Genomic DNA, 15,564 nt, shown 5'->3' with positions numbered 1-15,564 from the left:
ATATGCCAGCAGCCGTAAACGACGTGAAGAAGAAATAAATAATTTTCTTCATTCTGTGTTGACAACACTTCGGTGGCAGTATGTGCATTCCTGCATACAGCTCGCTTTTGGTTGCAAACGCTGTCCATCATTGGATGGAACAATGTCTCTCCGCCCTCTTGGCATCAACGCTCAATTTGATTGGTTTTAAAATTAGTCCCCGAAACACAAGCTGACCAATAAGCGTTCAGGGGGCGGGTTCCTTTCTACAGTGGTGGAATCGAACGTCCCCGAGCGCACACGGCGTAAAGGAGAGTCTGTGGAAGGGACATAACGGTTTTCTTTTCGGCCCCCCTCTCCACTCAGACAACAAGAACCAACAAAAACCTGAATTTTAGAGGGGCTTACACAACCTTCTTCTGCTCTAAAGGAGGAGGGAAGCGAGGGATTGAAGCAGCAAGTTCTTTTTTTTCTTTTTCATTTTTTTTTCTCTTTTTCTTAAAAGAGGATTTTGTGTTTTCACGGTGGTTCGCTCTTCGCTCTCGCCGCAAAGATGATGGTCGGAGAGGTCGAAGTGAAGGAGCGACCGAGGCCGAGTCCGGACTATTTGATGCAATTATTAAACGAAAAGAAGCTTATGACCAGTTTGCCAAATCTCTGCGGGATCTTCACGCACCTGGAGCGGCTTCTGGATGAAGGTAAGCGGCGTTTGGATCATGCGGGTGGCGGGGTGGCGCCGTGGAAGAGGGAGCGTGACCACGGCGCAGTCCGATGTCGGTAACACTTCTCCGGGTGTCCCCGCTGCGGATCGGGCGCTCCCATACTGTCTGGAGTAGCAGGGACACTAAACTTTAAAAAAAATAACCCCACCCGAATAAAAAAAAAATCCAGTTCTGCCCAGTTTTAGATCACAGCGACGGAGTTTTGTTTTGGAGCAAACGGAGTTTGGCGATCGGAAAACTTTGCTAGACTCACTTAGAGAAAGCAAAACCACACAATACCCTTCAAAAGTATTCTGAGAAGAGTGGGTAAAGGGTTAGTTGGGGTTAGGAAGTCGTGGTTTCTTATCGACAGTGCTTCTTACATGTTTCACAGCAGTTTAGCTTGAGTTAGCCACATTTAAAGCTAGCTCCTGCGTTCCGCTGAACTCTCGGCACGTCGCTGAAGTTGGTATTGTATTCGTACTTCTCCTTAGGCTCAAGACTTCATTTTATTTAACGAAGACTTCATTTGATCTGCACTAGTTTGATACGTAAACCATTTCGAGTGGTCAAATTGTATTAGAATACTGCTTAAAATTATATAAATTCTTGCCAGTACAACTTGTGATCTGTTAAAACTTAAAAACTGAAAATGTTTTGTCCTTCAGATTAAAATCTAAAATGCATAAAAAGGTCACACCAGAACAGAATATTTGTATTCAAATTATTCTATAAAATACACTTAAAAACGATTCTTTTAAGACTTTCACTTTTTGGTTTAGCTTCTCAGACAAAAAAACAGCATCCTTAAAAAGGTCAAACCCAGAGAAAAATCACATCTTATGCAAAATGTCATTCAGTTTTGTATAACTTCTATTCTGATTGTGAAAACTCATTAAAGACTATTTGGATTCGATTTATTTTGCTTCTCTACCCTTTTTAGATGGGTCCAGAACTACGGTAAATAGGCAGATCAAACCTGGACAGAATTATTCAACTATGAAATACAATTTGTGAAACATCAAAGGTGATTTTTGGAAGGTGTGTGACTTCTTCACTAACTTGGATGAGGTTTAACTTGAAAACTAGAAATACAAAGGCTGGTAAAGCCTGGAAATTAAGCGAAAACACAGTTTATCTTTATTCTTTTGCCTCCTTATTGGTGCAAATGAAGGTTCATCTTGGTGAAAAGGCCAACAAACCTTAAAATGGCCCCATTTCCAATTAAAGTTTGACCAGATTCTCATGCAGTTTGGTCACTATTCGAATCGGACACCAACTTCAGCGCCGTCAATCCAGCTACGTACGTCTTGAAAACTCGGCCAGGGCTTTGGCTTTATTTCTGTCACTGGATGATGTATTTTCTTCTGAATTCCGCCTCCAGTCGTGCCTTTTATTTAGCCCAGGCTTGGTTTCGCTGTCCCCCAGCTGTGGAGGCTCGCAGCGCGGTGGAATGTGCCGCTTGTTGCCCGAACAATGGGCAGCGAGGTGCCGCCGCTGGGAGGAGGAGAAGCAGGGGGGCTTCACCGGGATTACTCAGCCCTCCAACTTTTTCTCCAAACGTGGCGCCGCGTAGTTTCTCCTCTGCTTGAACGTTTGTCCCACCAGCCACAATGTGCTTCAAATACACCCCCTTTTCTTTCTCGTGTGCTACTCGTATTTATTTATTTTTAATGTTCATTTTCTTGTTGGCAGTCCAGATTACCCTTTGCTCGGTGGGTTTCCCCTTCCCCTGGTGGTTTTTCATCTGGTTTCATGCTTTTCCTTTGGTTGCATCAGAAACATAAGCTGGTCGGAGCGGCATGTTGGACTCATGGTTTATGTTAGGAAGTAGGGGACACTAGAGAGCGCCACTGTCCCCGTATAGTGGGAAACGTTTGACCTGTACAGCACAGTAAATAAGCATAATGTGTGATGATATAGTATTTAGGAAACTGCAGGATGAGCAGGGATTACTCCAAGCAGCGGAGGAGGCGCAGAGCAGTGCATACTTTGTGGTGTCGGTTGCATGTCTGGATGAGTTGGCTCTGTAGTATGTAGTTGCTAAACCGGTCTGGAAGGATTTTTTTTGCCTGTTCTGATTGCTGATAAACAAGACACTTAGGACAGAAATAGACAACACGTCTTAGAGCCAAGAAGAAAAAAAGACAATATAGAAATCAAATTCATTTCATTTCTGAATTTGTGAATACTGGAAGAAATGGTGCTTCATATTCATATTTAAGCTCTCAGAGGTCATGCAAGTATGCAACACAAGTATGTGTTAGGACAGGAATATTTAAGTCTGGGAGAAAGAGACTGGATTAGAAAACAATTATGTTTCTTCATACCCATTTTAGATTGATTAATATAGAAGTCTTTTAATGTTTGCATATGTAGGCGGCACATGTTCAATGTAAAGCTGAGGATCAATCAAATCTTCTGGAAATTTAACATTTATAGTTCTATCCGCACACCCAAGCTTAACTCAAACTTTTCTACTTTTTTCTGTTGAAGTGTGTTTGTGGTTTGATTTAGGAGGTTTTCAGTAGACATCTCTTCTTGCTCTAACTGAAAACAAGAAGGCTCTTTATTGCTCAAAAATAAAATTTCACTTCCATTTGGTTTTCCCTCAAAGCGGTTGGTTATTAGAAGGGTTCTGCAGTCAAAAAGTTCCCTCAATGAGCTCATGGTGGCACTTTTAGAAAGACAGCTCATGTAAAAACATGAGGAAAAATGAGTTTTAGCAGGTTAAGAGGCTGCAGGAAAGGGAAATAATTTGGCGGCACACTTGCAACTTTCGGCCTCAGTTTCTCTGGTCTAAACGGACGCCTCCTGAGGTTTACAAGCGTCTCCACAGCGCCGGTCCAAACTTTACCCTGCTGCCAAAAATTGCATGTGAGCTGAAGCCCTACCCAGTGCAGCTTGTTGGACTGGTGGAGTTTTTGTGCAGGTTTGTTTACTTTGTGGATGGGGAATTTTTGGGGTCAGGCTTTTAACCCCGTTGTTCTCCTTCACAAGTAAACGGATGACGCCATGTCTAGCCCAGTCCAGATTATTGTACTTCAAAAGCAGCAAAGAATATCAGCTAGAATCATTTTGCCACAATAGTCTTGTTGATTATTACTTTTTAGTAATATTACTTGTTTGCTTCTCAGTGTGTCTTATCTCAGTAAAATCAGCAGCTTTGTCAAGATAACTAATAATGCAGCAGCAATTTGAAAAGCTGTTGAAATTAGGTCAGCAATCCAAGGAGGACGTAAAACATTCTTGCAACAAGCGTTTACCCTTCTGGCCATGCTCAAAGCGCGCCCAGTAAGATCAACATGTGAGCTCAGATTTGTTGTTGGAATGTGACCATCCAGCCTCAGAGCACTGAATAAGATCTCCAGCGTCTTGTAGCACTTCTAACTTTGTGTCCGTCTCACGACAGCTGCACGTCTCCTTCACCCACCCAGCATTTCATGCATGTCTGCACAGCTGTTTCCATGGCGGAAGAAAGCCGACACCTCCCTTGTGCGCTGCGGCTGCTCCCACCCTGCTCCGGTGGTGTGTGTGCGTGCGTGGCCGTCCTTACTTTCCCGATACGTTTGTGGCCCCCGAAGGTCACGCCGCCCGATTGACAGGCCTCTTTAGAAATCCCATTGCGCTGCAGTTGTTCATCTCCTTGAAGTGACACCTGCTGTGGAGGGTTTTTTGTATTTTATATATTTTATTTTTCTTTATGAGGCGCCTGCCAACAAGCTGTTTCAAATTGCTATATATTTTTTTCTTGGCAGATGTAGGTGGACCATATACCATCTAGCGGTGCAGCCTGCCAGCGAGGAGTGCTGTTTTGAAGCAGCAGGGCACTTAAAGAGGCCGATTGGATTAGCTTAATTTACCAGTTTAAGACATTGTGGTTTATTTGGACATGATCCTGTGAGTTGGGGGCGTCTCTGTTGACTCGGAGAAATATAATCATATTAATCTGGACATCTGTAGCTGTTTCAGTTTTAGGAAGAGTCCCAGTGGAGAAATGACAATCTGCACAGAATTAGGGAATCTTTTGCTTGTTGGCTGATCAGCCCACCTGTTTGGCACCTGAGACGTTGTAAACGGAAGCAACACGGGTCAGATAAAAATGTCTGGGTCACTGTCACCAAGGCACACAAAAGCAAAGTTTTTAATGTTTTTGTTTATAGTTACAGTACACAAACAACCACAATCACAATTATTTTCTGAAGGTTCACAGAGAGAGGCCTGCCTCTGAGTTTAGCCCAGGACACTGAGGATGCATTCACACCAGTCCTGTTCAATCCAGTTTAATTGAACTCCAGTTTGTTTGCCCAGAAAGTCTGACTTGTTTAGGGAGGTGTGAATGCGCAAAAGCAAACTCTGGTCTGCCTAAAACCTCAGTCTTGGTTTGGTTGAAGCAAACTCTGTCCTGGTTTAAAAGCATATGTGAATGCCAAGTGGACTGCAGATCGCTCCTAAAACAGGAAGTGAACCATAGTGCATAGTATTCTGGGTAAATACAACCTAAACAAACGTGCTGATCTAGTGCCAGCACGTTTGTTTTTTTTGTTTTATTTTTACCAAAAACAAAAGAGAAAAAATACAATCGCTAAAATCTGATGCCACTCCATTTTGGTTTTCATTTCATGAAGAATTACATTTTTTCAGAGGTTTTTGTGTCATTTCCTTCAGTGGTTCTTGGTGCAGCACCACCACATGCAAGGCATGGAATAGAATTTTGAAAAGGTTTGTTTTATTTGAAACAGTGGAGCATGAAAGCAACTAACTGAAAACGTAACAAATGTTGCAATTTTTGGTCCCCAATCCAACCAAGTCTGCAGAACTATCTGGTGTGCAATTACCCAGAATGAAGCATTGTGTGTCTGAACATGGCCGCTGTGGAAAATGTTTTCCGTGTTTTTATGTGCACTGCCACACAGTTTTGAATCTACTCTCTGCATCAGGATTTTACCGGGACATTCCTGGGAGAGTTGTCAGCGTTTGGAGGACAAACTGTCTGCAGAGAACCGCTCCCCTGGGAAAAACTTTAGGAAGCAGATTGTGATGAATGGGAAAATCCTAAAAGTCTGTGTTTTGATCTGCTTTTTTTCTGAACATCTTTGTATTGTTTTGTACAAGCTCTACACAGGCTAAGCTGACCCAATGTGATCCTCCTTCCATTGAGGCCCTCCAGTAACCTTTTGACCTGTAGTCAATTTAGCACATCTGTGAGTGAGATGCTGCTTAAAGCTGAGGGAATGCGGGATAAAGACAGACAGGCTGGGAGATCTGGGAATGTTAGGCCAGGATTGTTGTTGCAGGAAGGAACCTGTTAAACTCCAATCCTTTCTCCTCTCCCTGAACTCCACTTAGAAGCTGGAATTTAATTAACTAAGAGCCATCCTATTCGATGGTTTAGAGAGCTGCAGCCACCAGTGTGAAGACAGAAGTGGAAGCTTTGTGTTGTCTGCCATTAGCTTCTCCTCATGTGACCCCTCTTCGCTTCCCCTCTGCGGGGATAAATTAACGCTGCGCTCTGTTTGTGCTAAAAATTTAGCTTTTCTAAGTATCAAGTTGAAAATGACATCAAGAGACCAAGTTCAGTATCCAATGAGGAAGATAGGAGGATTAAAGATTGTGATCATCAGTAACAAACATTTTGTGATAAATGAATTATTTTATCTTGCCAGATTCCTATTCAAACACACATCCAGAAACTCTACAGTTTTGTACTATGGCATTTTTTATTTAATCCACTGCCTGTAAATTTAAACCTGCATCTGCAAACCTCTGGAGTTAAACTGTATAGCAGAGCAATAATTGAAATGTCAGTGTTCGTCATGTTGCAATCATAAAGTCCTGTTTGAATAAAATTTTACAAATCAGACGCCTTGCATTGTAACTCACCAGTAATATATTTTTAAGCCCTGTGGTTTTTCAGTGAAGGTTCAGCTATTATTGAACTATTATCTGCTTAGTAACAATTGTGGGTGTTAACTATTAAAACTTTTGAGAGTTTGCATCTTATTGAACCATTGCTACTTCAGTGCTCTGAAATAACTTTGTGATTATGGTCCTTCAGTGTTTAATGCTTCAGATGGAACCATCCTCTGTTTAGACTTCAGTTTTGGAACCTCGTCTGTCCCTCTGCCCTGCGTTGGCCACTCCTATCTGGGATGCAGTATGATAAAGTCATCCAGCGACGGCTCAGCGCTCTTATCAGGCCTCCATCCCATGAGTGCCGGGCCTCCTTATCGCCGCTGCCTCCGCCTGGCCTTCTGTCTTCTGCCCTGCCCCAACCGCCTGCCTGGCTGCCTATCTGACTGTCACCAACACTTAAGAGTCGTCCCCTATATGTCGTTTTTGCAAGAGCATGTTTATCTTTCTCCCCTGAAGCATTTAAAGTTGAACGGTTGCATCAAAACCAACAGAGGATGAGGAGATGGTAACCTGGCTGCACAGGGATTATTCCTGACAATGTTCAACCGCGCGCTGAAGCTCGAGTCAGAGCTCAGAGTGTTTACTACATAATGACAAACGGGGTTAAAGAGGAAGATGTGGAAGAGGATGTTGCAATCATTCTATTACAACAGTCCACTGACTCAGACTTTTTTTCTTAAATTGATGTACTTTTCTTGTTTTTTTGAACATGGTGCTCCACCCTGCATGAAACTTGTGCGTGTTTTCGGCAATAAAAACAGCATGTACGGGAAGTTACAGGCTTTTCAGGCCGGGAGGACAAGCCAGTGGTTTGTTTTTCTGACTGACAGACATGGAGGAAGAGGAAGAAAGGGGTCTCTTTTTCTCACTGAAATGACAACAGAAGCTCCTCTTCTCTAATTCTGCTCCACAGAGATGGTCTGTCTGAGATTTCCTTTGAATTGTTTAGGTTGCATCACAGATCTTCTCTCATCGCATACCTCCATTAACTCATTTGCCTGCATAAAGAAGTTGAACAGTATTTCTCTGTTCGAAGTGCTCACCCGCCCTGTTGCATTCTTGGAGTGCTTCAGATAGCTCTCCTACTCATATTCACATTGTACCCCCATACCCCAGAACGCCCTCCCTTTTCTTTCTCTCACTGTAGTTTGCAGGTTTCTGCGCTGTCACAACAGGTACAGCTTCTGACAATAGTGTTTTCTCAGGAATAATATCTGCAGTTTTCCAGCATTTCCTGAATTTTTTTCTTGTTTTTTTTTATTTTTTATAAGAGCTAAAAAAATACAAAAAATAGTTGAATGCTGCCTCTGTTTCGCTCCTCCTCGCCCACCAGTCTGCCTTCATTTTCTCTCTGGGTTCAGAGGAGGAATGGCAGGCGAGCGTTGGCAGCCGGCTCAGGAATTTTACCAGGAGCACAGTCAGAGCACTTAACCTCCAGCCTGATGTGTGTTTACCCCACAAACACTCACATAGTGCATCTTAGCTCAGTTTAACACGAGTGCCACAGTGAAGTATTTCAACTTCTGCTTTGGGTTCAGCGACTGAAAATAATTTCTTAAGTTAGCTCGCGTCTTGACTGAAAACGTGAATCACCAGTTCACGGCAAGGTAAAAATAAAAAGAGCTGCTTTAGTTTTCTGTGAATAACATAATTCTATGTTTTCGACTAAAGGTTGGCAAACTCATTTTGACTTGAGGCCAAATCCAGAGGTCAGTCTGTTAATGTTTTATGAAAAAGAAATGTTCTTTTAGTAACTTGTGTCAAAATAGACAGACCTCTTTATGGGGCTGGAAGTTGATCAATGTTTTGACTGAGTTGTGAAAAAACTCAGGCCTCAAGGTATGTGCATCAGTGAACCAACTCTTAGGTACTATTTGTATCTTTTCCATAACACACAAAGCTCTACAGGTATGTTTAAATGTAAATGCAGAGCTGGAAGATTGTCAACAATTTAATCTGTAATGGTTCCTGTTACTAGAAACACTTTTTCTATGATTAGAGGACTTTGACATTTTTTGTTGATTTTATATCTAAAGATTAAACTTCTTAGCTAAAATGTCATCATTCATGTTCCTCGTGTATTCTGTGGTGTTGCAGGCTGTCTGATCCAACTCAAGTTACATCTGTTGCGCAGTTGTATTTTTTTTTCTCTGGCTTTCTGCCTCACACTCTTGTGCTCTAATGTAAAACACGGTTTTTTTAGCATAATTTATGCCCACATGCAGCACACCCAGTAGCAGTTGCAGCACATGAATGAAGTCAGGGTTGTGCAACATCTAGCAAACCAGTTTTGCATCTTGTTAGTTATTTGCTGAAGACTGTCATTGTTGTAGTAGCACTTAGTGTGTCTAACCTGATCACCTGACTGGTTTGGAGATTGGACAACAGTTGGTGTTGTGTGATTTGGCTTTGATTAGTTAGACAAAGAGCCTCTGAAACCCACAGTGCAACAGGAAGGACTGACATCAGAATTTTACAGATAACTAGCAGGAAAGAATGTGTTGACTACAGGGTTAGTGTGTGTGTGACCCTCAGTGCTGCTTTGTCGATCGATTATGTCGACCGTGAGCAAAAAATGGCAACCAAGGTTGCTCATGGGGGGAGACGGCGTTTCTATGCTCTGTGAATGAGGTCATCTGGTTGGATATGAACAGGGCTGCTGACCCCTCCTCAGCTCCACAGGCCGGCCCTCTGTGTCCTCTGCAAACGTTACACAATTGCTTTTTGTGCTTTAATGGGCCAGACACACTGACACTGTAGCATTCTAGCAAGTTCACATAGAAGAATGCACACAAGCTTTGTTCTGTGTCAGAGTATCCCACAACAATGCATCGCTTTTGTTATTTTCTGCATTTATTTGTCTTCGCTGCAACATTCATCCAACTTGAAACCTTCTATACATTTTAAACACATTGTGTGGATTTAGTCATTTGCCTTCCAATCTGCAGCATTGTCGCTCCCAAACCAAATACAGTAAATGGTATTTGAAGACAAATTGAACTCCAATATTAAATGTGATAAATTGGGTGAAAATATTTTACTTGACTGGTATCTGCAATGAAAATGAAACCGTAGCTACTGCGCTCACACTGCCATACGTTCAGGCCATTGTTTTGGTTTTGAAGATGTTGCAGTTGTGGAAATAACAAATAGTATTTTTTTTGTTTTGTTTGTGCTTTTGGATTGTCAGTTGACAAAAAAATAATAATTTGTCAAGATTCAGAAACAATGCAACTGGGACTACATCCATCAATAACATTATATTATAACACGATTGTAATTCTTTCACATTTTGTTTTTGTTTTAAAGCAGTAATATGTGAAATCTGTGTATTTATGTCGTCCATCTCCTTTTGTTGCCTTTTTATTTTTAGGTAATGTTGGCACCATTCTTTGTGTATGTGGGAGATAAAATAAGAAGTAAGAAAATTTAAATAAATAAGAATAGTAAGAAAAAAATTGTAGGAATAATGGAAGGATGATAATTGAAAAAAAATAATTGAGAATGTAAGAAAATAAAACAAATGAGGGAAAAAAAAAAAAAAAAAAAAACTTTAATCATGCAACAAATCAAATGGCCAGATATCTTAATGGGACAAATTTCTGACTGTTAATCAGCAGGCTAAGTATTAAAAAAAGTCTGTTCACATGAAATGCGTCGTTTAAAATCTGACCCTGCGGGTCAGACCTCGCTGAGAACCTGAATTCTGTCGGCCAGGAAGAGCTCGATTACTTCATCCCTTATTGCAACATTGCTTTACAGACTTCATACGCCACACAAAAGCTGTCCAACAGAAATGTCTGAATCAATGTGTGCATCTGTGTCTCTAGTGTTTTCAGTGTGTAATGCACCGTTGGCTCCAGCTGACCCCATTAATGCTTTTATTTTTCAGCCAAATCAACATATTGAATTAGTATCGGGTCGGCCTGTAAGTGCGATCCCTGTAAGTGCGATCCCTGTTTGCTTGTTTAGTGCTGTGAATGAACTGTGTTGCAACTTAATGCGCAATTAACTCTACTGCTTTTCGATGCGTGAAGCTTAATAATCACATAACAATCCATATGATGTGTTGGTTTAAAGTGTAACAGGTTCTCAGCCTAATTATATTATCAGCTACATTGGCTGCTTCAAAACTCATCCAGTATTGCTTTATCTGCAAAGTTCATGTTTGTAATTTTGTGAGTTATGTATAACGTGTGATTCTGCTCTGTGTTGCATGTCCATGTCCTCTCACAGGCACATGTTGTACATTCTTCCTGGGTGTTGCAGTCTGTCCAGATGCTGGCAATGCAAGGCGATGTAATAGAGTAGCTGCTAGCCCATTTTGGTGTTTTAGAGCTTCACTTCATTGATGCTTTTCCCCTCTGACCCTGGCATGCTCTTAAATCCTGGGGCTTGTATTTGGGATTTGAGCTTTGGGTCATAGCAGTGACTAACACATTGTTTTAGCTTGCTTTTAGCTTCACAGCTTACGGGGTAGTTTTCTGTGGTCAGAACAGGCCCTTGGAGTGCAGGAGTTAACATAGCACTGTGAGGATAGTTGCTATGTGTAAAAGTAAATATGATAATACTGTGATCATATTTGTCACAGTATACCCAAACTGGGTATTATGTGTCAAACAGTGAAACTGGTGACTTCCTACTTTGTGACAATACTGAAAGTATAGAGTTTAGCTTGATCAGTGTAGGGTTTGTTAATGCCCTACATTGGTCAAAGTTCAGTTTGCCAAACTTTAGGTTGTTTTCTTCAACCTGGGATCAAATTTTTTTCTGCATTCTTTCACATTAAACACATGTAGTATAAGTGGATCGACTCACTTTCCCTTCTGCTATTGTGGAAGTGGAAATATTTCACTTTGCTCAACATTGTTTCTTCCCTGCTTTCATTTTAAAAAGATACAGTAAAAAAGCAAAGAATGTTCTTCTTTTTCAGTAAGAGGATATTTACATATAGATTTCCTTTCTGCATCATTGGTGCTGTTAAACAGCACTACGCTCATCTGAAAGTCGCGACGTGCAGAACATCACACAGCAGATGATGCTGATTAGCATTCACACACATCTGATTGCGTAAAAAAGAAAGAGCTCTTATTTTGCAAAAAAAAAAAGCTATTCATTCATAGTCCTTTCCTTTTTGTTCAAGTCTACAATCATACTTTTAGCATTAAGTCTCACCAGCTCAACATCTTAAATATCAGCAAATTAGGAAACTTCTAAACATTAGGCATGCTTTTCTCCAAAAGTTCCATTTGATATTAATATACTAAGAAATTGGTCAGAAAAATAAGATTACAAATCATCCACTTTTGCTTTGCAGTTGTTTTTCCAGAAACTGGCACAAAACCTGCAGACTGCTCATCTAAATGGTTTATTTGCTGTGCAGTAGAAAAGATAATGTTCACTTAAAGACAACAGCAGGAACACTGTGTTGCCCAAAAATATGTCTGTTCAAAAATTTGTAAATATGCACAGTTGCTGGCAGCAAAAAGCACAAATTCATGTCACCCAACCCTCAATATGGAGAATATTCTAAAACTGCATACCTAACCTAGCAGGGATACACAATGTCAGAAAAACATCCAATTTGGGTGAATGTCATGACAATGATAGGATTTGCAATAAACAAACAAATACTTATGTCTTCTGTGAGTGTGCTATATTATTTTGGGCTTATTGCAGCCACAGACCCCTGAGAGGAAGCAACATGGTATTTATATTATGAGGTAATATTTTACGGTGCAAGAAGTTCATTCTGACAATTATAATCAGTTTTTTGCACAAACAAGAAATTTGACTTTAGTTTCAGGATCTCACTGCATGCAGACAGCAAATATAAATGTATAACCATCAGTTGCATTAAAATAAGAATAGGGGAACAATGTGTAGATGCATTTGCAGCCATACTTTTATATAGAAGGAACAAAAGAAGGATTGTGGCAGTGAATATATGGTTGTTTTTCACCGTAGAGTAGTTGACTGCTCAGGTGTTTATTGTGTTCAGACAGGGGGAACTGTCTCTGTGGAGCCGGGTTTTTGCAAAAACCACTCTGTAGCACTAAACTGAAGGTCAAAGTCCAAACAGTTTGTGTTCAGGATGTGTGGGGTCTGCAGAGATGGCAACTGACTTTTTCCTGACCCAATCCTACAGGAGTCCAGGATGGAAACAGCCTTGATGATCGTTTCTGCAGACCTTTTATTTTTTAAAGGTCTGCAGAAACAGTCTGTTCATTACAGTAAAGAGAACAAGTTTTGCTGGATGATGGATTGAAACTGTTGCGATAAACGACAATATTGTCATTTTCAAGTAATATAATGATAAAGACATAGTAATGCAAATACAATCACCTCAATACATCAGTAAGCTTTAATTTCCTGAGAACATTTGTAGAATACTTTTTAAATGCATCTAAAATAAATAATCAAAACAACCACAAAGCTAAATAACATGATAAACTATGTCAAATGTTGGCAGCATTTGACATAGTTTTTCAATCAGAAAGGGCAGCGTCACTTGCATGAACTACAAAAACTATCATGGAATTGGAAATCATCACACTGATCTTCGTTTACTGTGTGATTAATTGATGTATTGCTTATTGTCAGAGGCTCAGTTGCAGTCCGATTATATCATCTGAATGTGATAATATTGTACACACTGATATTGAAGTGACTGATATAATCAGCTACACTTCACTGAAAGGTTTTCAGCTAAAACTTTAAGCACCGTTTAGTGCAAATATTTTAAATTTACTGGACCTGTGATGAATCGTTCCATCCCCATCCCCAACATCCTCCTCTTTGCCTCTGAGTTTTCGTTTTTGTGATGGTGGTGACTTTGGGAATCGACTGACAAATGTTTAAAATTTAAATTTGATCCTCTTGATGCTTGTGCGAAGTTTATAAATAGATCAATTTTCTTTAAATATGAATGACCCTTTGGGGAAGGGAAGATTGACTGCAGCTGAGGATGGACAGCAGCAGGTGGGGCAGGTGTGGGCATGATGAAGGTGCCAGCTGCTGTTGACACCTCAAGGTGAAGAATAGTCTGGTAGGAGATGGACTTGTCTCATTCTGTCCCCTTTAATCTTCCTCCTTCTGTTCCTTTCCTCCTCTCCCGCCGTTCAAGTTTAGCCTGTTGTTGTGGGTGTTCTTCTCGCAACCTTATTTTTATTGAGTAACTGACACTGTCGATGAACCGGGGCCCGCTTTTATCGATGCTCCATGTAAAACCCTGGGCTGTTCACCTCCGACAGACACGTTCACTTTGCTTTCTTCTTTATCTTTAAGCCTTAAACGTGCAGAAACCCTTCTGCTCGTCCTTCCTTATTTATAATGCAGCAGTCAATACAAGAACTATTTAATTGTAGCAGCGTTTTCAGCGTGGTTTCTCCCAAGGGGATGACTCATTTTTCCCAGCTTTGTCTTTTTCTTCTCTATTTATTTTAGCAGTCCCTCCGCCGCTCCCACCACCTTCATGCTCTTTCCGTCTTGCCGTTTTCTTATTTTTCCAATTGTTTTTTTATTTTTTTTCCCTTTGCAGCTTCCTTCTATGTATGTGCGACTGTGTGGTAAAAATCCAGCCTTGGGGCTACATTGCCTCTTTCATGTGAGGACCAGTGGTGACATTAAAGGCGTGCATCGTGCTCTGTCGGTTTGTATCAGCCCGGCTCTCAGTAACTGCGTTCAGGGATCGCAGCATCTGCTCGCCTCTGCTACTCACTCATGGCCGGCCTCAGACCTCAGTTAGCGGAGACGACGCGTCTGCACCCGCTGGCTGTAATTGTGTACATGCATATATGCGCTTGCAGATTTGTTAAGCCCTCACACCCAAGTGCTTTGAGGCAGATCAATGTTTAAAAGCTTAAGCTTAGTGAAAGCATGGTTAATGACAGTTGAGTCAGCGAGAAGGGTTCTTGTCTTTTCTTTTATCCCACTCCTTCCCTCCCAGTCTAGCATTCTGACCCAGGAGGTATGACGCTTCCTTCTTTCTTTTTAGCTCTAAAAACGAGATCATCCTTTCTTGGCAGACTAAACAGATGATGAAGGTAATCTTCAGCAGATGCACAACGAGCGGCTTCTGTCATGATCTGTAAATAGATGCGAGTAGATCGGGGCAGACCTCGTTTCCTTTTTTTACTGCTTCGGTTTCTCACCGTTGCTAATCTGCAGGCTTATTGACAGCAAAATGTGCATGCAGTTCATCTTGTCACTATTTATTTTTTTTGTTTAGACTTCTGGAGAAATTCAGGAAAAAAAATTAAATCTAGTATTAAGATACAACAATAGCTGTGATTTGATTGTTACTGAATGCCTGGGACTGGGATTGGCAGTCCGATGGGAGCTTCAGATAAGGCAGCAGGTCCCAACCCGCCTCTGCTGGCTCTTAAGATCAACGCAGACAGGCTCTTTGTTGTGTAACCTGTTTTGTCTTTCTTCCTGACTCCTGTTCTTCCTAGTCTTTTTCTGTGAAGGAGGTGGAGTCTTAAAGCGCACACTCTTGACTTTATTGCCAACAAACGTAATTCAATTATGGAGGCGTATAAAGTGCCTTCAAAAATCGTTTACTCCCCTTGAACTTTTTCACATTTCACTGTTTTCTGAATGTCGTCTCCTCCGTCCCATTCTCAGGTCTGCAGCCTCTAACAGGTTATGCTGTTGAAAAGTTCAGTTTAGGCTCTATCTGACCAGAGCAGGTTCTTCCTCATGTTTGCTGTCTTTCTTGCACAGTTTCCGGCGAACTGCAAGCAGGACTCTTGTCTTTCTTTCAACAATGGCTTTTATGCTGTGGAGTACAAATCCTCCTACCTGAAGTGTGGATCTCTACAGACCATGAGCCTTTTGGCTGCTCGGTTGTGCCTCACTGCTTCCATTTTGTTGTGATCTGTGTAGAGATGCACCAATCTATTTTTTTTCTGTACCGATATCTGAGGTTTGGCATCTTTCTGACCTTATTTCTGAGGTTCCAGAG

At 41.2% G+C, this 15,564-nt stretch overlaps 1 protein-coding gene across 6 annotated transcripts in view; it reads left to right on the top strand.

Annotated features, from left to right (window-relative positions):
* Positions 1-252: 252 nt before the first annotated feature.
* The window catches only part of qkia (QKI, KH domain containing, RNA binding a), an 82,880-nt gene continuing 67,568 nt past the window's right edge, over positions 253-15,564 (top strand). For all 6 annotated transcript variants that reach the window (XM_055053492.1, XM_055053488.1, XM_055053493.1 and 3 more), the window contains exon 1: positions 253-677. In XM_055053492.1, the coding sequence (XP_054909467.1) occupies positions 533-677 (145 nt within the window). In that variant the 5' untranslated portion in view covers positions 253-532. The remainder of the gene's footprint in view (positions 678-15,564) is intronic.

The sequence above is a fragment of the Poeciliopsis prolifica genome, unplaced genomic scaffold (genome assembly GCF_027474105.1).
Source record: "Poeciliopsis prolifica strain line A6 unplaced genomic scaffold, Auburn_PproV2 SCAFFOLD037, whole genome shotgun sequence".
Lineage (NCBI taxonomy): Eukaryota > Metazoa > Chordata > Actinopteri > Cyprinodontiformes > Poeciliidae > Poeciliopsis > Poeciliopsis prolifica.
Note: the sequence above shows the minus strand (reverse complement) of the source record. Positions and strands in the feature narration are given on the sequence as shown.